Source organism: Pelodiscus sinensis, chromosome 1 (genome assembly GCF_049634645.1).
Source record: "Pelodiscus sinensis isolate JC-2024 chromosome 1, ASM4963464v1, whole genome shotgun sequence".
NCBI classification, from domain to species: domain Eukaryota; kingdom Metazoa; phylum Chordata; order Testudines; family Trionychidae; genus Pelodiscus; species Pelodiscus sinensis.
The window spans coordinates 80434433-80457375 of NC_134711.1; the positions used below are offsets into that span (position 1 = coordinate 80434433).

At 43.2% G+C, this 22943-nt stretch overlaps 1 protein-coding gene across 3 annotated transcripts in view; it reads right to left on the bottom strand.

The window, feature by feature from the left end:
• Nucleotides 1-20725, bottom strand: part of CEP83 (centrosomal protein 83) — a 46532-nt gene extending 25807 nt beyond the window's left edge. The window contains exons 1-7 of one of the 3 annotated variants that reach the window (XM_075933353.1): nt 20222-20725; nt 13040-13139; nt 8360-8629; nt 7624-7774; nt 4152-4244; nt 3848-3979; nt 1320-1571 (exon numbers count right to left, since the gene is read on the bottom strand). In XM_075933353.1, the coding sequence (XP_075789468.1) occupies nt 1320-1571; nt 3848-3979; nt 4152-4244; nt 7624-7774; nt 8360-8511 (780 nt within the window). In that variant the 5' untranslated portion in view covers nt 8512-8629; nt 13040-13139; nt 20222-20725. The remainder of the gene's footprint in view (nt 1-1319; nt 1572-3847; nt 3980-4151; nt 4245-7623; nt 7775-8359; nt 8630-13039; nt 13140-20221) is intronic. The other 2 variants (XM_075933359.1, XM_075933344.1) reach the window with 2 other exon arrangements.
• Nucleotides 20726-22943: the final 2218 nt, after the last annotated feature.

The window sequence follows — 22943 nt, forward strand, 5'->3', positions numbered from 1 at the left end:
TAAAATTTCAAGTAGATGCTTAACCTAGGACATTGACCTTCAATCAAGTTATTTTTCTGTAATAATTTTTTTAATTCCTAAATTAAGATTAGAGTAGAAATAAGCATACTGAAGTGCATTTTGATAGCTCTTTAAGATATCTTCCCCATTTAAAAAAAAAAAAATCTACAGCAGTGTTTGGGGTCTTCACACCCATTGGTTGTAATCCACAGCAATATGGTAGGCATAACATGCTGGTTCTTCCTTGTTCCCAGCTGCTTTTACAGGATTACAGCTCATTGCAGTGACCATATAGTAATTGTGAAAAACTGAGACAAGGGGCAGGAGTTTAATAGGTGCCTATATAAGACAGCCCCCGATCCTATAAAATTGGGATGCCTGGTCACCCTTTAGCAGTGAAGAATATGGGAAGATTACAAGCCTCACTAGGGGCTGCAGCTACCCAAACCAGTAAGAAATGTTCAGTGGAGAAGAGAAACCTATAAAGCATATACAGAAGACCGGACATTATAGCAGGGAAGTATGTGCAAGGGAACAAGAAAAGAAAACTACAAAGTTGTGGCAACATGTGCAGGAGATAGGTAATACATGGTAAGCAAGGAAGAAGACACATGAACACGACTGGGGATGATTAAAGTAAGAGCAATAGAAGATCATATAATTAACATTTTTCAAAAGGACAACACTTTGTGCTGTATTAAATACAATTAAAACACACTATCTCAGTATTATATTCCAGTTAATCAACTGCTGTTCACACATGCATCTTAAGTGATTGCAAATAGGATTGTGTGGGTGAGAAGGGACAGTCTATAACAGTGTCTCTCACCTTTTTTTCATAAAATACACTTTTTTCAAAAAAAAAAAAATTTTTTTTAAGTACCCCTAGTACCGACAGTTTTCAGACACACAATTTTTTTTCCTGCAATTTCAACACATTTGTTTAAACAACTTAATCATAGCCAGGCGGGCAATGAAATTTTTGGGTGTAAAAAGTACAAAAATAATAAAGGCTGTAAAACTTAAAACAAAAATTCAGTTTTCTCCAAATTTAAGTTGTGTTGATGTACACCCCCCCCCAGTCTTCTCTCAAGTGCTCCTAAGGGTACTCGTACCACTGGTTGAGAAACACTGGTCTATAAGACTCTTTCAATTAACATGTAGCCAATTCTAGGACAGAGTTAGAGATACTATATACTTATAATTTTAAGTCATTGCAAGTGTGGAAAATGCAAAATTTTAAATTTTTTAGCATGTACATAGAACCAGAGCCTACTCAAACTTATTTTAAATGTTCCACTGGGAGACATACTTCTTACCTCCAGAGATCTCATTGTAGCCTGCATCTCTGCCAACTGTCGTACCTGTATTCTTTGAACATTTTCTGCTTGCATACCACTATTTTCTCTCTCTGCTCTTAGTTCTGCTACCTCAGCTTCTAAACCTTTTAATTTTTGATGTAGCTGAGCCTTTTCTCTTAGGAGTACCTCCACGCGCTTATTGTCTCTTGTGGGATCAACACTAAGCAGCTGATTATGCAGTTCTTCTTTATCTTTATCCAGTCTTGCTATCTAATAGTTACACAGAAAAATATGTAATTGTTACATTAAGCAATTTGCATTAAATAGAGAAGTTTATGTGCATTTAAATGTTAATAGGGCTGTCTCATGATTAAAAAATATTAACCGCGATTAAAAACATTTATCACAATTAATCGCATTGTTAAATAATAATGGGACTCCAGCTGACCTCAGGCTCCACATTGCGTTGCCCCTTTGAAATGCCGCTGCGGTGTTTCAAAGGGCCAGCACCACACAGCTGATCCCGGGCTTCACTCGGCGCTCTCTTTGAAACACCGTTAATTTTTTTAACATGTTAATTCTGCCCTGTGTTAATCACAGGCATTAACTCATGTTAATTTTGTTGAGTAATAAGATCTGCAGAACCACTACAATGGGACTTCAGCCTGGCAGTTGTGAAGGAAACAAAAGTGGGCCAGTCGGCACCTGCAATTAAAAAACCCATGACTGGCCTCAGCCAGCTTCAAATTAAGGGGCTGTTTAACTGCAGTGTAGATGTTCGGGATCTGGCTGGAGAGAAGGCTACAAGATTCCTGTGAGAGAGGATCCCAGAACTCTGTCTGTAACCCTATCCCAAATATCTACACCACAATTAAAAAGCCTTCAGCCCAGCTGCAGGTGTCTCGTTGCAATGTAGACATGCTCTCAGTCAATGGCAAGAAGGACTGTCCCTTCCGCAAGAGCCTGCCAGTTGAGAACTTACATAGTCAGGGCATGTCTACAGTAGAAAGGTAAGCCACCTTTTTGTAGACTGACTTACTACCACCACAGTAATTACTGTAGTTGTTCATGTCCACACTATCCTCCTCCAGTCAGTAGTGTGTCCCCTCCACAGGAGTGCTTCCATGGACTTAACCTCTCTTAAGAGAGGCTCACTCTCCAGATCTCGGTTCTCTACTACCCACCAGTGGGAAGCTGAGAGCTAAGGGGGCAATAGGGCTTGGAGTGGGGCAGGTGCAGTCTGGCTAGAAGCAGGGAGTCTGAGGCAACCTGCCCTGCAGCTTTCTTCTCCATTTCACAGCTCTGGCACAGAGTTGTGAAACTGACAAAAATGACAGCCAATGTAAGTAATGCGGCATCTACATGGACACTGCATTATCCTAAACCACATAAGCCTTACACCTCTTGTGGAGATGGAGTTCTGTTGGTGTCATAGGGCACATACATTGAAGAGAGCAAGGCTGTAGTGTGTAGACTGACAATTAGTTTGACATAACCTGTCTTATGTCTACCTCACTCTTCAGCGTGGATCAGACCCCAGTTTCTGATTTTGGAAAGTTTGGTGAAGTTACCGTGTTTTAACTGTAAGATGGAAAACAAAGCAAAGCAGTCTTTGCAATAAGAGTGTGGAAATAATTTCACCTATAATTCTGACACAAATGTAGATTTTGAACTGCAAAGCTTCAAAAGCTGAACTGTGATTCTCAAATCTTAAGATGTTGATGAGAGAAGACCTGAATTAGTTTTAGACACAAGTCTTGATTGTGCATATTATAACAGAGCCACATACTGTAGGTCTCAGAATAGATATAACTTCTGGCTAAATTTTCAGGTAAGCATGTAAATATAATATGCAAGAGATACATTTGAGGATGCAATTGGTAAGTATATACATACTCGTCCAAATATTTGCATTTTCAGTTTAGTCTCTTTCTTGAAAAGTTGACTACAAACAAAACTGATCATCTAATATTTTACCCAAAAGGTAAATGGTAGGTAAAGACAAATTTTGAAACAGATTAGGGGATTTATAGCGGAGAGATCAGGAAAATTTTTCAGAAGTGGCAAACAAAAGGATACTGAGACACTTGAAGGACAAGTTTTCCTGCTCACCTTCGTATTTCCTGCTGCCCTTTTCTTGGGTTAGTAACCAGGTATATAACCTACATTTTATACTTACATATATTTAGATAATTAGAGCTACTAATTTAGGATTGAAGATGTACTGATCTATATAAACCTCTCAGAGTTAATTCAAAAAGGTATGCAAACATTGTTATTAGCTGCTATTTAAAGACAAGCCTGTATTTGCAAAAGAACAACTGATATTCCTGCAAGGTATCTTGTACAAACTGATATAAATTGTTATGGACCAGGCCATGACAGTTCATACAATTTAAGAAAGCTGAGAGTACTTGGATAGCATATTAAAAGAGTACAAACAATGACAAAATTTTAAGAATAGTTAAAGTTACATTAAAAAAATAAACACCTCAAATATTTTACTTCTATAATGGTATAGCTTACGTTATGTATTCTCTACCTACCTCAGAATCATACTTCATTTTTTTCTCTTCTAAAATACGTGTATGTTCTTCCTTCTGGTGTTCAAATTCTGATTTGAGGAACGTATGTTCATAACGAAGTTTGTTATATTCAGTTCTGTATTTTTCTACCTCCTAAATTAGAAAGTGGGAGAGATTCACTTGAGCACAAAAGTAGATAAACATATAAAAGTAAATACTTATTTCCTGAAGAATCCATAGAATTTTCCTGACACCTTTCAGGAGGGTTGGAGGGGAAACCATTCCCTTAATCTACAGGAAACAAAGTTAAATACTCCTTACTTACTTCATCTAACTTCCGAAAGCGTTCTCTCATAGGGGTTTCCAATTCATGTTGTATTTGTGCTTTTAACAACTCCAGCTTTTGAGGAGTTAGTACCTGTCATATACACAAAACAAATGTACAATAGATTAGTAATCAAACAGTCATATTAAACAATTGATATTGGAAAACAAATGTTGGGCAATGAAACATTACATATACAATTTTAAAAAAATTATTTATGAATGCATGCCATTTATAAAATTAAGTTTTTTCCTACTTCAAATAAAGCTAATCAATCCAACTATAATTGATGTGTTTTCTGAGTGAAAACATTAACATAGCAAAGGTTAACAATATTAAGTCTATATAAAATAAATCCAGCCACTACCCCTCATCTTTCATGTTCTTCAGATAAGGCTGTAGTTCAAGTCTAAGGCTCAAATAGTAAAGGGCTTGCTTTCTTCACACTTTTTTTTTTCAGCGATTTGCTCATTTCTTTATTAAATTAAAATGTTCTGAATAGATTCAGAAGAATGAAGATACCATCGATAAGTACAGACCAAGGAAGAAAAGAAAAATCCCTCAGAGAAGTGCAATTGGCATGGTCTTACTGCATTCTTATTTTCCTGATGACGAAGGAAAGATTTTGGGTTACAGTTCTCCACACTAGAAAAAAAGTTTTGTTGTTTTTAAAGACTATAGATCATTCTGCTCTCAGTTACAATATTTCTTAAATTAGACAATTTTTAACCTCTGTTGGTGTCTGCTTTTGCATACATCAAATCAGATTGGCCAGAGTTGCACCCGTCATTTAATTTTGACTGGATTTCAATGCACCAGAGAAATGTAGCATTACTATTAGCAACAAACAGAAATGTGGGGAAAAGGTGGGAAGAGTGTTTAGAATGTCTCCATTTTGATTTACTAGAATTAGATAGAATTAATAGAATAGGTCAATTCATTAAAAAAAAATTTACAGTTACGTAGCCTGCCTTTAAGAAATCTCTCAACCTTGAGAGTCAAAAAGTGACTCCTACAAATACTAGAACAAATGCTCCTAAAATTCTTTTAGAAAAGCCCAGACCACAATGGCTTAAATCCAACATGGCAAGATGGTGGATTGCAAAGCAGCTCCTGTACCAACTCTCAATTGCCTCCCATAAGTAGAAAATCCCTGAGAAGGTCTACTTGTCTTCTGCCATTCTGAGCCCCAAAAGTGTTTCAGACTCTAAAGACCCACTCCAGAAGCAGTAAAAAGATTTATCTACTTCAGTATATTTTGAATGAACTGTGGGGAAGACAGATCTTTAGAATTTTCTATCAGATAGGATTGTCTTTCCCTGACCAAATTATATTAAATTACTAGGAATTGATGTTTTTATTAGGGCTATCAATTGACCTGCGTTAACGCCTGCGATTAACTCAGGACAGGAGTAACATGTTAATTTTTTTAACATATTAATCGCAGGCAAAGCCGAGGATCAACTGGAGTCCCCAGCTGATCCCAGGCTCCTAATGTGCTGCCCCTTTAAAGCACCAAAGCAGAACTTCAAAGGAGCAGCGCAAGCAGAGCCAGGGATCAGCAGGAGTGCCCAGCTGATCCCCGGCTCCAGTTGCAAAGCCCTTTTGAAGTACTGCTCCAGCCAGGGCTGGACTAAGGGGTGGGCGAGCAGAGCAGCTGCCCAGGGCACCAACCGATGGGGGACACCTGATGGCAGCTGTAAGGGGCGCACGGCGTCCCTTATAGCTGCCATCAGGTGCAGTGCACCCGGCTCCTGCAGTACCAGCTCCCCACCATCCCCATGGTGCCGGCCAGCAGCGCCCTTCCCCCCACAACTGCGGGGCCCTGCATGGGCAGGCACTGCGTACCAGCAGTGGTGGCCAGGCCAGGCAACGCATGCGCCATGCACCCCGGGGGCGGGCCGCGGGCTGTGCACCAGCGACCGGGCAGCACATGTGCCATGCGCGCACCCGGGTGCCAAAATAATTCGAGCAAGCCCTGGCTCCAGCACTTCAAAGGTCCTTCGAACAGCGGAGCCGAGCTTCTAACAGGATGCCCTTTGGAAACGCCTCCACGGTGCTTCCCAAGGGGCAGCACTGCATGGAGCCTGGGGTCAGCTGGGGACTCCAGCTGATCCTAGGCTCCACACAGCACTGCCCTGTTGAAATGCCACTGTGGCGTTTCAAAGGGGAGGAGCGCGCAATTAATCGCGATTAAATTTTTTAATCGTTTGGCAGCCCTAGTTTTTATATTCAGGAGAAAGGATCACACAGGCCTTCATAATCCAACAAGCAGACTGCAGATGCAAAAGAAACTAAAGAACTCATCTGAATGTGTCACACAGGAACAGGATCATTACAATCCCATCCCAGTTGAGGAAGGCTGATACCACTGTTAAAATGTAAGTCAAGAACCGGAGGCAAATGTTGACTGTCAGAAGGATTGATTCAAGAGATATAGGTTTGCTCAGAAAGAATGCTAGAAAGCGATTTCACTGACAGTTGAATAGCTAACATAAAACCATGAAGCTGACTGCCAAAATACCTTTAAATCGGGATGGATTGATTTAAATCACCAAAAAAACCCACTGATTTAAATCAAGTTACCAAAAAAGCTAAGAGACTGTGCTTAGAGTGCATTTAATTTTGGATTAAGAGCTACTGAATTTACTGGCACTTCTGCTTTTTGAGAAAACTAGTCTAGAAGGGGGTTTCTTTGGAAAAGCTGAGATATACTGAAGCAAAATAGGGAACAGTACTTATGGCATCACCATTATGGTCTTTGGCCATAATGTTCCAAAATAAGGGGCATATATTATGCAATATAAAATAAGAAAATGACAGTCATTTGCAACTGGCATACAGGCAGTCCCCGGGTTACATGGATCCGACTTACATCGGATCCCTACTTACAAACGGGATGAGGCAACCCCGCACTAGCTGCTTCCCCCCAGCAGACCAGGGAGACGCGGAGCGGCTTTTCTCAGCAGACACCTCAGCTTGAGAATAAAGGACTGAGGGAAGTGAGGTGTGGGAGAATAAAACTGAGCTCTGGAGAAATGTTTGGCTAGAGTTTCCCCTACAATATGTTCCAGTTCCGACTTACATACAAATTCAACTTAAGAACAAACCTACAGTCCCTACCTTGTACGTAACCCGGGGACTGCCTGTATAGGAAATTGTGTGTGCGCTAAATAATGTCTTTCTTTTTTCTTTGCAGTCCATTGCACTCAGAGGCTTCAAGTTTGAGACTACTGGTTTAGAAAATATAAACGATACTAGGAGTTTTAACTGTCATTTCATTTCTGCTCCTGCCAATTTACAATAGGAGCACAACTCAGTCGAGGATTTGAGTACATGGCTGCAAGAGAGACAATATAACAAGTAGAAAGAAAAGCCAAAGCTAAAATATGTAACATTGATAAAGATTATAGAAATGTTTCTGCAGAATTTCTGCAAAATTCATAGTAAGTTCTGGTAACTATTATCTCACCTGCATCTTCAGTTCCTCTAGTTCCCTAGTTTTATCTAATAATTCCCCTCGGATCTCAGCAAGAAGAAACTGAAATTTTTCATGGATGGTTTGCTTTTCAGCTAACAACCGTTTGAACTCATTCTGTGATTTTGTATACTCATCCTGTAATCTGCAAAATATAAAATTTTTATTTTAGACTAAGAATGCCCATTAAACTTCTAAAACATCAGATCTTTCTTCTGCTGATTAATCTGAAGTCAAATAATAAGAGAGATACAGAAGCAAAAGTAGAGAAACATTAAATCTGACAATATACTTACTGGGTATCCTTCACAACCCCCCAAAAATTAATTTGACATGATTATGTTGTTAAATTCTGAAATATTCAGTGCATCTGTAAATATGCAATAATTTCAAGAACTCTCTCACCTGGCATATGTTGAGATTTTTAAATTACTGTTATAACGAATGAAAGTATTATTTTAGAAAACTGACAGTCGAACTCATCCTTAAGCATAAATTTGAGAAGTAACATACATTTCTATAGGACACTGAGCATTTTAATAATCAAAGCCTTCCTTTGATGGAGCAAGTTACAGAATTATGCCTAACTCCTGTAAATACTTATATTGCTACTATTACAAATTAAAATCAGAAAGTAACTAGCTAAAACTAAAACCCTTCCTTCCAATATTTAATTTTACCTTTTAGTAGTTCAAACAAAATAAGGAAAATAGACATTTGAATACTGTACCTTGTATGCTCTGCCTTTAGAGTTTGATAATTTGTTTTGTGATTTTCACACCTCATTCTTTCATCAATTAAAAGTTTTTGTATTTCTGCTTGTGAACCAACAAGATCACTGTTTCCACTTATTGGAGGAAGTATGTTGTTGAAAGCATCCATTCCGGCTAAATATTATTGAGTTGACAACCAGGTAAAAATTAGTTTAGCCCAAATCTACCACTTTCAGAAGGATTCCATCCACTTTTACTCTTGACAGCATCCCAGGAGGCCAAATTACCTGTTAAAAAACACATGTGCAATTAATTAGTAATACTCATTCATGGTTCAAAAGGCTTCACACTACTTTATTCTTTCACTAAGGGGCTGCACACATGCTTGCTAAACTTGCCAACTCCCCTCTTGGCCAGGGAGGGCCTGGGGCCAAGGCCACCCCAACCCCAGTTCTTCTCCCCTGCCAGCTGCTGGGAAGGGTCCAAGGCCACTCTGGCCCTTCCCTTCTGCCCTCAGCTACTGGAGAGGGCCCAGAGTGGCTCCGCCTCTTCTCCTCCTCCCATCCACTGGGGGAGGGAGGGTGTCTTATGCCACCCTGACCCCAACTGTTCTTTCCCCCCAAGAGGTGGAGGTAGCCCCACCTCTTGGGCCCTCGCCCCCTGTCAGCCCTGGCTCTTGAGCCCACCTGGCCGCCTGGGGCAAAGTCGTGCCCAGCTTCCCCCCAGGCTTCTGGGGAGGTCCCAGTCCTTACTCTCTCTGTCCCTGGACGCTGGGAAGGGCCGGCATGAAGCATTGCTGGGCCAAAGACTCACCTGGCTCTCTCCCCAGCCACTGAGGGGGAGGGGGGGGCGAGGCCAGGCCAACCCCAGCTCTCCTCACTTTTCCCTGGAGCACAGGGGAGGCAAAGCAGCTGAGGGCAGAGGGAGGAGCTACGGGACACAGAGTGACGTATGATGTCACTCTGTCATCCCAAAGGAAAATTTTTTTAATATATAGAGAGTGATGTTGCAAAGCTTCATAACTTCTTTAACCTTGGCTATTTGATTTCAGCTGTTGGTGCAGCTACACTGATGAGTAAAATCCCAGTGCTGACAATGCATGAGTCTTAATGCAGACAATTCTATTTGCTATTTCTATTTTTAAAGTATTTTTATTTCTTCCCACTCCAAATCTAGTTCCTTAAACTTTAGGTATTGTTACAGCAAAGTACTTTAAGTTGTTTTCAAACCTAGTTGAGGTGCTGTGTATAACGAAGGCCCTATTTAATTTATGATATTGTGGAAATTGCAGATTCTGCAATATTAATCTCTCACTATCAGCTCTGGATATAAGTGACAGTAACATAAGTGCAGCAAAATATCTGATTATTAAAAAGTTACTAGGCGTCTCATAATACTTGAGTGTTTATATTTTTTCTTAAGCAAATAGGTCTTTTCTGGCTTTTCCAAATTACCACCAGTAACTAAAGGTCCATTATTACTTTTCTGCCATTTTTTGTGTCTTGTCCCCAATTCGGCCACAATTAGTGACAATCATCATCCAAATCAACGAGGACCTTCTACATAACTCGTTTTCCAGCATTCCAACCCTCACTAAACTCTGGTAGATCCATTTTAATGTTAATTTTATTCTGAAGAAAGTATTTCAATCTACAAGACTTTACTCAAAAATCATGTGCTTCCCACACAGAGGAAAAACACGTACCACATTATCTATATATAAAAAAGGTTTTCCTGTGGGATGACAGTGACATCCCATTTCCTGTGGGATGACAGTGCCCCACCTGCCCCCTTCCTCCCTCTCTCCCTCCCTCCACTCTCCCCAGTGCTCAGCTGATGCCCTGGAGTGGCCCCCCTCCTGGAGTGACCCAAAGCCGTGAGCTGCACGGCCCAGGAGCTTTACGGCCTTTCCTCTCCCCCTCTCCCCAGCGTTCCAGGAGCCAGGGGCTGAATCTGTGTGGCTTTTCCTCCCTCCGCTCCCCTCCTCCAGTGTTTGGGGGTGGGAAGGAAGCCAAATGGCCTCTCTGTTCCTCCTCTCCCTGGTGCTCCAGAGGACCTCCCCCTCTCCGGGGATCCAGAAGGGAGGGAGCCACGCCTCCTCCCTGCACCTTACCTTAGCCCCACTATACGCCCCCTAGGTCAGGGGGAGAGCTAGGCCAACCTTGCCCTGGCCATCCTCCCTGGTGGCTGGGGGGGAGGAAAGAGCCAGGGCTGGTGAGTGTGGGTGGAAGGAGCTGAGGGGCAAGAGCAGAGGTGGCCTCAGGACCAGGGGGAAGAGCCAGGGCCAGTGGGAGAGAGGGGCTTGGGGGTAAGAGCAGGAGTGGCCTCTGGGCGACAGAAGGCCAGGGAGGCCTCAGACCCTCCAGAGAGGAGGAAAAGAGCCTCAGCTTCGGCCCAACCCCCTGGCAGCCAGGAGGAGAAATCCAGGCCAGCATCAGTCCAGCCCAACCCCACAGAGGCTTGGGGGAGAGAGCCAGAGCAGGCTAGGGCTGCCACACCTGGGGGAGAGAAGCCAAGGTTGCTTAACTCTGCACCACCCACTCTTGTCCATTATAAAATAATGGCTATGAAATGCAAGGCTTTGTCAACCTTAATTTCTGTCCTGAGATTTTTCCTGACATTACTAAAATTACGGTCAGATATACCAGTTCTGGTAACAGTTGAAGTGCTGATACAGGCAAAATGCCAGAAATGATTTGCTTTTCTTTTGAATAGTCTTGACCAAACTAGCCCACAGGAGGAAGAAATTAGAACTGTGACAGTGCTTCAGAGAGGTATCGTGGTTAGTCTGTAACTGGAAAAACTAAAAAAAAAACACAACAACAACAAAAAGTGTAGCAGCACCTTAAAGAGTAACAAAACATGTAGATAGTATCATGAGCTTTCATGGATACAACACACTTCTTCCGATCTGAACAAGTGGGTTATACCCATGAAAGCTCATGATACCATCTACATGTTTTGTTATTCTTCCAGTGACTGTTCTCCTTCCCACTGCTTTTCCAAAGTTGTACAATAATCCTTCGATAACAAATTCCAAAGAACCCTCTTAATAAACAAATCTACTGTTCAACCCAGGCTTTTCAAGAGCAAGAATAAGGATCAGACAGCAATTACAAGTACAACTGTATAATATTTCTCAATAAGCGCAGCAATAGCGGTGCAAGGACAGGTGGTCAAAAACAGATCAACATTCTGAGGGCTACCAAGAACATTTAGGACAGCAAATCTTCCAGATGAAGAAAATCAAGGCAACACTGAGGAATTTCCAAGCTAGAAGCTGCCATCTGAAAAGAATGCCAGCACTAAAATTTAACTGTACTATGGCACAGATCTGTATTGCCATGAAACTAAATTTCAAGCTCCAAGCTTTGGAATTGTGAAAACAATTTTTAGAGATAATAAACAAGCAAATAAGCAAAGCCCAACTAATCTGTGACATTCTGTGTTTACAAAGTATGTTTTTAAAACATCAGAACAGTCCATGGTACTACTTAAAGAAACCAATCTGTTTTAGGTTACAGTGACATCTTGTGGTAGATTTAAAAGTCTGCATAGAAATCTGAAGCTGTCAGTTTAGGAAACACTGACTTGCATTACTAGGGATGTAAAATACTGGTTAATCAGTTAATTGGTTAACGTTAGGTTAGCCTAATGATTAGCCAGTTAACCGACTAAAGTGGGATCCAGGGCTGGGGACCACTCCAGTAAGGCAGCAGCATCCCACAGCCTGTGGGGCTTGCACCCCCAGTCCTATGCTGCCTCCTAGCTCCCAGCCCCCACTGGCGCAGCCCCTGCTTATGATGTGCCTGGACTCCAAGTGCACATTGTGATATGGTGCTCTGGATGCCACAGCAGCCCTTTTCTGCAGGGCACGTGGGCCTGCTGTGGACAGGGGCTTCTCTAGATGAGAGCAGTCCCTGTCTGCGGTGGGCTCCCAGCTAGGGGGGATAAGAATAGCCCCCTATCCATAGCCGGCAAGTAGCTGTGCCAGTTGCGACCAGTTACCAGTTAACCATTTAGGGTGATGCTTACCAGTTAACCTTTGACATCCCTAGCAAGTACATACACATAGTTGCCATCTGAATGTTACATTGCATATTACGCACACCTATTACCATTTAAGCAGCACTTTGCTGATCAATCCATGGTCAGTGACTAATATTCAGTCTAATCACCATTTAAAAAACAAAAACAATATGCTAAATAAATGTTTCTTTGGTTTGCATTCCAACAAGGAATTTCTCCTACCAAATTACATCAGTCCATGCTCCAGGACAGGCAATATTCACTCTTGGATAAGTAAAAATATTGAATTGTCTTATCAGGGCTACTATTGTGAGCATTATACATTAGTAACCCAAGCATTACTTCCAGCTAATGGAATAAGCCATATACTTACTGCACATTAAATCTGCAACAAGATGAAATAGTACATACACAACTTTGGATTTTTTTTAAGAGAGTTCTAAAATTAGTTATAATTTTCCTCTCCCTCTAGGGACTGTACACATTTTAACTTATCATAATATAACTAAGATTATCTAATTTCAGAAAAACAGAAATCTGAAATATTTATATAGTTCAAATTAACACACTCAAGCATTTCTAAAGATACTTTTTCTGTAAAATATCTGGCATATAAAATATTTGGTGGCATGTTGTGCCTGACTAAAACAGCCATCCCAAATTCATACCTGCAAAACTTTTTAACACATCATCCTGCATACATATACCTGCAGGAATAGGTGTCAATTCTTTAAATCGGTAAAAAAGATCAGTAGGTGGGTGTGTTCCCTTAAAAAAAAAAAAAAAAAACCTTAATATGTACTTTAAAATGTTAGAGAGAATAAAATGCTAAGGTGAATACGCTTCCTGCTAGACTTCCAACCGCCTTAATTCCGTCCCTCATAATCCCTCTCACTTAAGTGGAGACAGAATGTATCAATCTAAAAAAAAAAAAGTGGACTACAACTTTTGCTTCAGGTTCTCACCACATCACAATTATTTGCAAATGGTAACTAAGTCAACCTGAATTTAGAGAAAATTATATAATCGTACCAATTTAAATTTTGAAAACTCCAAAGCATTGTAATTGTAGAGGTCCTCTTGATCCAAAAAGGAGGATCAAGGTTATTGTAAGGGCAGAGGTTGCAAAACTACTACTCTTACTTCTGTATTACCATAGGTGGTGGCGCTGCCTTCAGAGCTGGCAGCCGGACTGGAGTACTACAGAAGCACTACAGAAGCAAGAGTGCCAGCAGCACTACAGAAGCAAGAGTGTCATAGCATGGCATTGCTATGTCAGCACTGCTTCTGAAGGCAACCCCCTGCCAGCAAGTGGTGGTACTAGCTTCCTCTGCACTCCCATTCCCTCAGCCCCACCTGTGGGAGGAGAGCCTTAAGCCACGTGGGCCAGATCAAGGCTGCATCTAGCTCCCAGGCTGTAGGTTCTCCATCCCTGAAATAGGCGTAAAAGCACTCAAAAGGGCAGATTTCATGGGGGAGACCAGATTTTACAGACGGCAATGTTTTTCATGGCTGTGAATTTGGTAGGACCCTAGGCATAACCATCGTTTCAGATTATCTCCATAGCTCATTCATGGTTCTGCTTCCATCACCATAGACTTGTCGAACCTACAAAATATTACCATATTTTAACACTTCTATGATCAATACAGTTAGATAACAAGGCTGGATATAATTTTGCAATCAATGCAAAAAGGACAAGTGGTGTTCCACATTGTCAGCTAACTGCATCAGACTTTTTAAAAAAGTTATTACCGTAAAATTAAACAGTAGTTTCATATAATGTATAGAATAAACTGTTTACATACTTATTTCAGTTTTCTAGAATGCAAAGTCAGTACCATCTCCCTGTGATTACCTAACATGACCTCTCAGAGCACCTGTGATAGTGTCAATTAATACTACTAATCAGCCCAACAGAATAAGACTCTCTGCTGCAGGAAACACAGCTCTCTTGGGAACATACTAATGACTGAGGCACTCATCACTGGAGGAAATTCAAAGCATCGTGAAAGTCACTGATTTGACCTACCCATCCCATAAAAACCAAAAACAAAACACCTATCCACCAACGAGAAACAGCAAATGGAGAGAGAAATAGAACATTCTCTGATATATGCCATAGCGAGGAATACAATAGCAATACCTACATAAATATTTTTATAAACAGATATTATTGAATATTTGAATATACAACACCTATTGTATTGAGATGGGACAAATGTAATACTCTGGAATTGTGTATTATTCAAACACTCTTATATTTACTTTATAAATATAATATACATCTCATCTTTATAGGCTTATTAATGAGTGTATTCCTGCCTAAATGGGTATGACAAAGCATGCTTCATGCAAGAACTAAATGCAGCTCAAATCTCCAATACTGAAAAAAGGAAGTAACAAGGGGGAGAGGTAGATACGTTGGAGGGCAAGGATAGGGTCCAGAGTGACCTAGACACATTAGAGCAGTGTTTCTCAAACTGTGCTCCATGGAGCCCCAGGGCTCCGCGAGACATCTCCAGGGGCTCTGCGAGGTTGACAAACTGGAAACACTGATAGGTACAACACATACAATCAGTGTACTGCTGGGGCTCCGCATATATTTTTATGTATGTAAAGGGCTCCAGAGCCCAAAAAGTTTGAAAACCACTGGATTAGAGGATTGGGACAAAAGAAATCTGATGAGGTTCAACAAGGACAAGGGTAGAGTTCTGCACCTGGAGTGGAAGAATTTCAAGCACTGTTACAGGCTGGGGACTAACTGGCTAAGTAGTAGTTCAGCAGAAAGGACCTGGGAATTACAATTACAGAGGTTGGATATGAGTCAACAGTGTGACCTTGTAGCCAAGAAGGCTAATGGCATTTTAGGGTTCATTAGGAGGAGCATTACCAGGAGATCCAGAGAAGTGATTATTCCCCTTTATTCAGTTCCAGTGAGGCCACATCTGGAGAACTGTGTCCAATTCTGAGCCCCCCACTACAGAAGGGATGTGGACGCACTGGAGAGAGTCTGGCGGAGGGCAAGCAAAATTATTAGGGGGCTGGAGCACATGACTTACGAGAAGATGCTAAGAGATTTGGGTTTATTTAGTCTGCAGAAGGAAAGAGGGGGGATTTGATAAGCAGCCTCCAAGTTCCTAAAGGGAGGTTCTAAAGAAGATGGAGAGAGGCTATTCTCAGTAGTGACGGATAGCAGAACAAGGAACAATGATCTCAAGTTACAGTTGGAGATGTCCTGGTGTTGTGTGACAAGTACAGATGTACTGGAAGCCAAATTTAGGCTGCTAGGAAAGAGACTGAAATCCAGGACCTCTGTGGTGGCATTCTTGGAAATGCTTCCAGCTCCACACACAGGGCCAGGTAGGCAGGCAGAGCTTCAGTGTCTGAATGCGTGGATGAGATGATGGTGTAGGGAGAGGGATTCAGCTTTATAAGGAACTGGGGAAAATTTTGGGATAGGGGGAGCCTATACAGGAAGGATGGGCTCCACCTAAACCATAGTGGATCCAGACTGCTGGCACTTAACATTAAAAAGGTCGCAGAGCAGTTTTTAAACTAAGAGATGGGGAAAGCCGATTGGTGTGGAGGAGCACGTGGATCGGACAGAGACGTCTTTTAGAGGAGAGTCTAGTGATAGAGATTCTCTAGGTTTTAGTCAGGAGGAGAGGATGGAAGAAGATAAAGTATGGGCCAGATCAGATGAAAAACATTCACATAAAAAAGAATTTGACACATCAGAAAAGGGCAGACAACTAAATAGTGACAAGTTTTTAAAGTGATTGTACACAAATGCAAGAAGTCTAAAAAAAAATGGGTGAACGAGAGTGCCTTGTGTTAAAGGAGGATACTGATATAATAGGCATCACAGAAACCTGGTGGAGTGAAACAATCAATGGGACACAATCATTCTAGGGTACAAAATATATCGGAAGGACAGAACTAGTCGTGCGGGTGGGGGGAGCGGAACTATATGTGAAAGAAAATTTAGAATCAAATGAAGTAAAAATCTTAAATGAATCAATATGTTCCATAGAAACTATGAAAAATGAGGAGGTTAGCTAAACAGAAATTAAAAGGTACAGTGACTAAAGTAAAATCCCTTCAAGCTGCATGGACACTTTTCAAAGACACCTAATAGAGGCCCAAATTAAATGTATACCCCAAATTAAAAAACATAGAAGAACTAAAAAAGAGCCACCGTGGCTTAACCACCATGTAAAAGAAGCAGCGAGAGATAAAAAGACATCTTTTAAAAAGTGGAAGTCAAATCCTAGTGAGGTAAATAGTAAGGAGCATAAACAATACCAAATTAAATGTAAAAATGTAATAAGAAAAGCTAAAGAGGAGTTTGAAGAACAGTTAGCCAAAAACTCCACAGGTAACAAAATGTTTTTAAGTACAACAGAAGCAGGAAGCCTGCTAAGCAACCAGTGGGGCCCCTAGACGTTTGAGATACAAAAGGAGCACTTAAAGACGATAAAGTCATTGCAGAGAAACTAAATGAATTCTTTGCTTCAGTCTTCACGGCTGAGGATGTTAGGGAGATTCCCAAACCTGACCCGTCCTTTGTTAGTGACAAATCTGAGCACCTCTCTCACATTGAAGTGTCATTAGAGGAAGTTTTGGAATTAATTGATAAACTTAACAGTAACAAGTAACCGGGACCAGATGGCATTCACCCAAGAGTTCTGAAAGAACTCAAATGTGAAATTGTGGAACTATTAACTATGGTTTGTAACCTATCCTTTAAATCAGCTTCTGTACCCAACGACTGGAAGATAGCTAATATTACGCCAATATTTAAAAAGGGCTCTAGAGGCGATCCCGGCAATTACAGACTGGTAAGTCTAACGTCAGTATCAGGCAAATTAGCTGAAACAATAGTAAAGATTAAAATTGTCAGACACAGAAGAACATAATTTTGGGGACAAAAGTCAACATGGTTGAGAAATCGTGTCTTACTAATCTATTAGAGTTCTTTGAAGGGGTCAACAAACATGTGGACAAGAGGGATCCAGTAGATATAGTGTACTTAGATTTCCAGAAAGCCTTTGACAAGGTCCCTCACCAAAGGCTGAAGATCCTTTCATTGACTGAGAACTGGTTAAAAGACAGGAAACAAAGGGTAGGAATAAATGGTAAATTTTCAGAATGGAGAGGGTTAACTAATGCTGTTCACCAAGGGTCAGTTCTAGGACCAATCCCATTCAACTTATTCATAAATGGTCTGGAGAAAGGGATAAACAGTGAGGTGGCAAAGTCTGCAGATAATACTAAACTGCTCAAGGTAGTTAAGACCAAAGCAGACTGTGAAGAACTTCAAAAAGATCTCACCAAACTAAGTGACTAGGCAACAAAATGGCAAATGAAATTTAATGTGGATAAATGTATAGTAAAGCACATTGGAAAAAATAACCCCAACTACATATAAGATGGGAGCTAATTTAGCTACAGCTAATCAGGAAAGAGATATTGGAGTCACCATGGATAGTTCTTTGAAGACATCCAGGCAGTGTGCAGTGGCAGTCAAAAAAGCAAACAGGATGTTAGGAATCATTAAAAAAGGGATAGAAAATAAGATGGAGAATATCTTATTGCTCTTATATAAATCCATGGTACGCCCACATCTGGAATACTGTGTACAGAAGTGGTCTCCTCATCTCAAAAAAGATATACTGGCATTAGAAAAGGTTCAAAGAAGGGCAACTAAAATGATTAGGGGGTTTGGAATGGGTCCCATATGAGGAGAGATTAAAGAGACTGGGATTTTTCAGCTTGGAAAAGAGAAGACTAAAGGGGGTTATGATAGAGGTCTATAAAATCATGAGTGGCGTGCAGAAAGAGAATAAGGAAAAGTTATTTACTTGTTCCCATAATATAAGAACTAGGGGCCACCAAATGAAATTAATGGGCAGCAGGTTTAAAACAAATAAAAGGAAGTTCTTCTTCACACAGCGCACAGTCAACCTGTGGAACTCCTTGTCTGACGAGGTTGTGAAGGCTAGGACTATAACAAGATTTAAAAAGAGAACTAGATAAATTCATGGAGGTTAAGCCCATTAATGGCTATTAGCCAGAATGGGTACGGAACGGTGTCCCTAGCCTGTTTGTCAGAGAGTGAAGATGGATGGCAGGAGAGAGATCACTTGATCATTTCCTGTTTGCTTCACTCCCTCTAGGGCATTGGCCACTGTCGGCAGACAGGATACTGGGCTGGACGGACCTTTGGTCTGACCCAGTATGGCCATTCTTATGTTCATTCCTTTTGACATTTTTGGTACTCATCATCCCTCTTACTCTTTGCTATTTTTACTGTTAGGGGTTATAGAGTTCACTATCATGGACCAATCGGGAAAAAAAACCAACAAAAAAAAGAGACTATGCATGACCCCCAATGAGTGAGAGAGGATGGATGGTTATTACAATGAACAGCTAAAGGTGAAATAGACAAAAAATAATTATCTTGACATGAGTAATTTCACATTTTTTAAATTTTGAATTAATTTTTCATTTAAAAAGTTGTGTATTTTGGAAATGACAAAGGAGCCATATTTGGCTGCAGACCTGTCCTAGGATATTAAACAGACAAGGTAGAGATTACCTCACCCCTTCTGCAAAATATTTTTAAAGCTCTTATATATATTGAAACAGAGGCACCAATATCAGTTCAACTGTCACCACTTCCATAACAATGTGTGAACTATATAGTTCTAAGATAGCAATGGGCTATTTAAAACCACCACAGAAGCAATAGATAATTATAATATTAATTTCACAATGCACATTGTGCTAAGGTCACATTTCTACAGACCTTCCTGGTTTCAATTACACTAGAAAAATGAGTAGCCCTGTTATAGCAATTACAACCCACATTGCTGTGCTTATGCATCCTGCAGGTTTCATTACAAAAGCTATGCTGTTCATGGGGGCTGATGTAGGGATGTTAAATTTAGATTAATCAGCTAATTGAATAGTCGATAAAATGTGCATCAACTATTTGCTTAGTCGATAAGGCTAACCTCAGGGTTGGTGCTACACTTCAAGGTGAAAGTGCTGTGGGTAGCAGGGAGCTGTGCTCCAACTGGGGTTTCAAATCCACAGTGCTGCACAGATCCCAGGCTCAGGGGGAGTCTCTGATTGACCCCAGGCTCCACTGCTGCTTTGAAAGGCCTGATGTATACCAGGACCAGCTAGGGACTCCCAGCTGGCCAAGGGCTGCACTGGCCTTTCAAAGCAGCAGACCCCATGCTCCATGTGGCATTTCAAAATGGCAACACCGCATGGAGCATAGGGTTTGGCCCCAGGCTCCACAGGGCACTGCCCCTTTGAAGCACCCCCTGCTCTCCCCACCCCTTGCTGCTGCTGCTTTCTGACAGAGGCAGCAAGTCGGGGGAGGCCAGGAGGGACTAGTCGTTCACATCCTTAGGCTGACGAGCAGATTCAATTCGCAGCGACCCTGCAAGCTCGCTCCCGCCCGGATGATTTTCTCCCGCCACTTGCCAACCCACTGGCCATCGCCTTCTCGCCCCCTCACACCCATGCCCGGGGCCGTGCGGCATCCCAAGCCGGCGAGGAGCCAGCAGCCGCCCGCGCGCCCCAGCACCCATGGAAGGAAACGACCCCCCGACAGGCAGCGCCCCGCAGGCCCGGCTTGTGTCCCCCTCGCGGCACCACGGAGCCCCCGGGCAACTCCCCCCCGGCGGGGGGCCTGGGTCCGTGCAGCGCCGGGCACAAGGCCCTAGCGGGGCCGCCGAGCCCCGCCCGCGGCGGAGAGCGGAGCAGGCAGAGACCGCTCCGCCCTGCGGGACGCCGCCGCGCAAGAGGCCCCGAGCCGCCCCCTCACTCACCCGGGATCCGCTACCGGCAGCAGCCGCCTCCAAGAGAGTTTAAAAATGGCGCCTCGCCTCCCGCTCTGGCGGCCCGCTCCGCCCCTTCCCCATTCCGCCTGTGACCCCGCTCGGGAGCCCTCAGCCTCCCCCCGGCCGGCCGCGCGCTGAGCCTCACGGGAAGGCGGAAGCGACGGGCGCGGAGCCGCGAGGGGTTGCTGTGGAAACCGGCTCGCGACTGCGGCGCGCGAACGTTGGGCCCCGCCCCCCGCCGAGAAGGGCGCTAAGGCCCGGGCTGTGCCCCTGCCCGGCGGCGCTTTCCTCCCCACCGCAGCCTCTGGCCTGGCCTGCGCCCGGGAGCGGGTCAGCCCCGCTGCGTGGCTCCGGGCCGTGAAACACGGCGCCGGGGGGGGCTCTTGTACGTTCACAGGCAGAATGTGCTAGTGCTGATTGACATGTAACATTCTTTGTATCAAGCACAGGTTACAGTCTCGAAAACTGCACCCCCCACCCCAGTGTGACTGCCCATGTGTCATAAAGGGCCACGGCGGCACTTCCCACGCTGCTGTAGGCTCCACTCTCCCAGGAGGCGAGTAGCCACCCTGGTGGGTGGAGGGAACAGGCAGAATTTTTCCATCCGCCACCTAACTGCTGGCCCTGAAGGGGGGATTTACAACTGCAATAGGAAACCCGGCTCAGGCACTGTAGGAGGCTTTTCTGCTACCACTGCAATGCACTCTCTTTCCAGCCTCTTCCCACCCACCCCCCAGTGGTGGACATCCACTGCTAGCCCCCAGATTGCTGGAGCGCCCTTCCACCAGCTGGCCAGGGCTCCCCTTTTGCTCTGCTGGCCAGCTGGGGTTCCAACAATCCCCAGGGTGCAAGGGTGCTGCTGGGGCACCAAGGCTCTGCTCGTCTCTGGTCTTGCAACACTCATGACTAGAGCCTGCTGGTTTACCCCATGGGGCTGGAGCACTCACTAGGGTATTGATGTTGCTGGCCTAGGGAAATATGGGTCAGGGAGGTTCAACCTGTAGCTAGGGATGTCAATGAGTAGCTGACTAGACGATTAACCAATTAGTGTGGGCTTGTCTGTTACGCTAGTTGACTACTCACATTCCACCCCCCTTGCTGCATCTGTATTAGAGGCAGCAAGGGGGGGGCCAGGAGCTGGTTCCCCCCAGCACTGGCTCCACAGTGCCACCTGTCCCAGCACTGCTGCCTCTATTAAGAAGTGGGTAATCATGTAGTCCATAAAGTTTGTAGCAACTACATGATTAGTGATTAAGGGAAGATTCTCAGAAGGAGCTACCCCCACTGTGGCTCTGCAGTTTAAATGTAGTAAGAGCTGGTTGTGCAGGCAGCCTGGTTCCTACTACATTTAAACTACGGAGTCGCAGCAGGGGTAGCTTCTAGACCCGGTGTGAGCTGGGCTGAGCCGGGCTTGCTCAGTTCTGGCTTGCTGGGTCCAGCAGCCGCTGTCTGTGGGGGGGGGGGGGGGGTCTCAGCAGGTAGCTGGGACCCCTCGTGAATAGGAGCTAGAGCAGACTCCCCTGGCCCCCACGCACTGCTGCTTCTGAGAGAGGCAGCAGCACAGAGGGGCAAGCAGCACCACAGACAGTGCTGGGAGGAACCAGCTTTTAAGCTGGCTCCCCCTAGCACAGGCTCCTACTCGCCTTCCTTGCTGCCATAGAGGCAGCAAGGGGGGGAATGCAAATAGTTGACTCCAGTAAGCTTAGGCTTATCGGGTAGTCGACTGATCGACTACTCTTTTACACCCCTAGCCTCTATCAGAGGCAGGGTGTGGGTACAGGGGAGGCTACTGCAAAGCAGCCTCTGCCCATGGCAGGCCCTGGCTTGCTGCAGACAGATTTCTCTTGGGTTTCTAGCTTGGGCCTGCCATGGACGGAGGCTGTTGTCACCCTGAGCTGCTGCCTGTGTATCAGAGACTGCAGGGTGGGAGGGAGCTGCTCCACAAGGGGAGCTGGTTTTTAAACTGGCTTCTCTCATGGACCAACTCCCACCTGGCACCTTGTGCATGGGATCAGGAGCACACTGGCTGCCAGCCCCGCCCCCAGGGACTGTAAAATAGTCAACTAACTGTAAGAATTCATGCAGTTATTCTATTACCAGCTATCTAATATCCCTACGTGTAGCTAGACATATTTCATACTCAACAATGGATCCAGATCATGTCAGGTGGATGTCACTAATGCCTATACCCCATTACACAACTGTTTAACAAGAACAAATACATTCTAACAAATAGTAGGCTCACCAGTTAACCCACATGGTTATACAGACTAGGGATGTGAAAGCATATGACAAAATGTGATTCACTCATGTACCAAGCCCCATACAAAAAAACCCACACCAAAAACAAGTTAAATATCACCTCTTTTAAAATAAATCTGGATAAAGAATTACAGTTACAATTAATTCCTCTAGAGGTTGCTGTAATGCTAGGTATGGAACAGGCTGTCATAATTATTTCCAAAAGATCTAGCACAGTAAGTGTAGGTAAAATAGTTTAATATGTGTTTCATTTTAGATTAAATCATGTAGAAATTGATAGTTTTATATACATTTTATAATCATTCGGTCATGATAAATATCTTGACAATTTTAGTAGTAAAATGGGAACTGGAGCTTTTAGGAAGAAAAGCATTCAGATTTATAAAAGTATTTTACAATACTAAAATAACATGAATATAGATAAGTTTCTTCTCCAAAGTCAAAAATT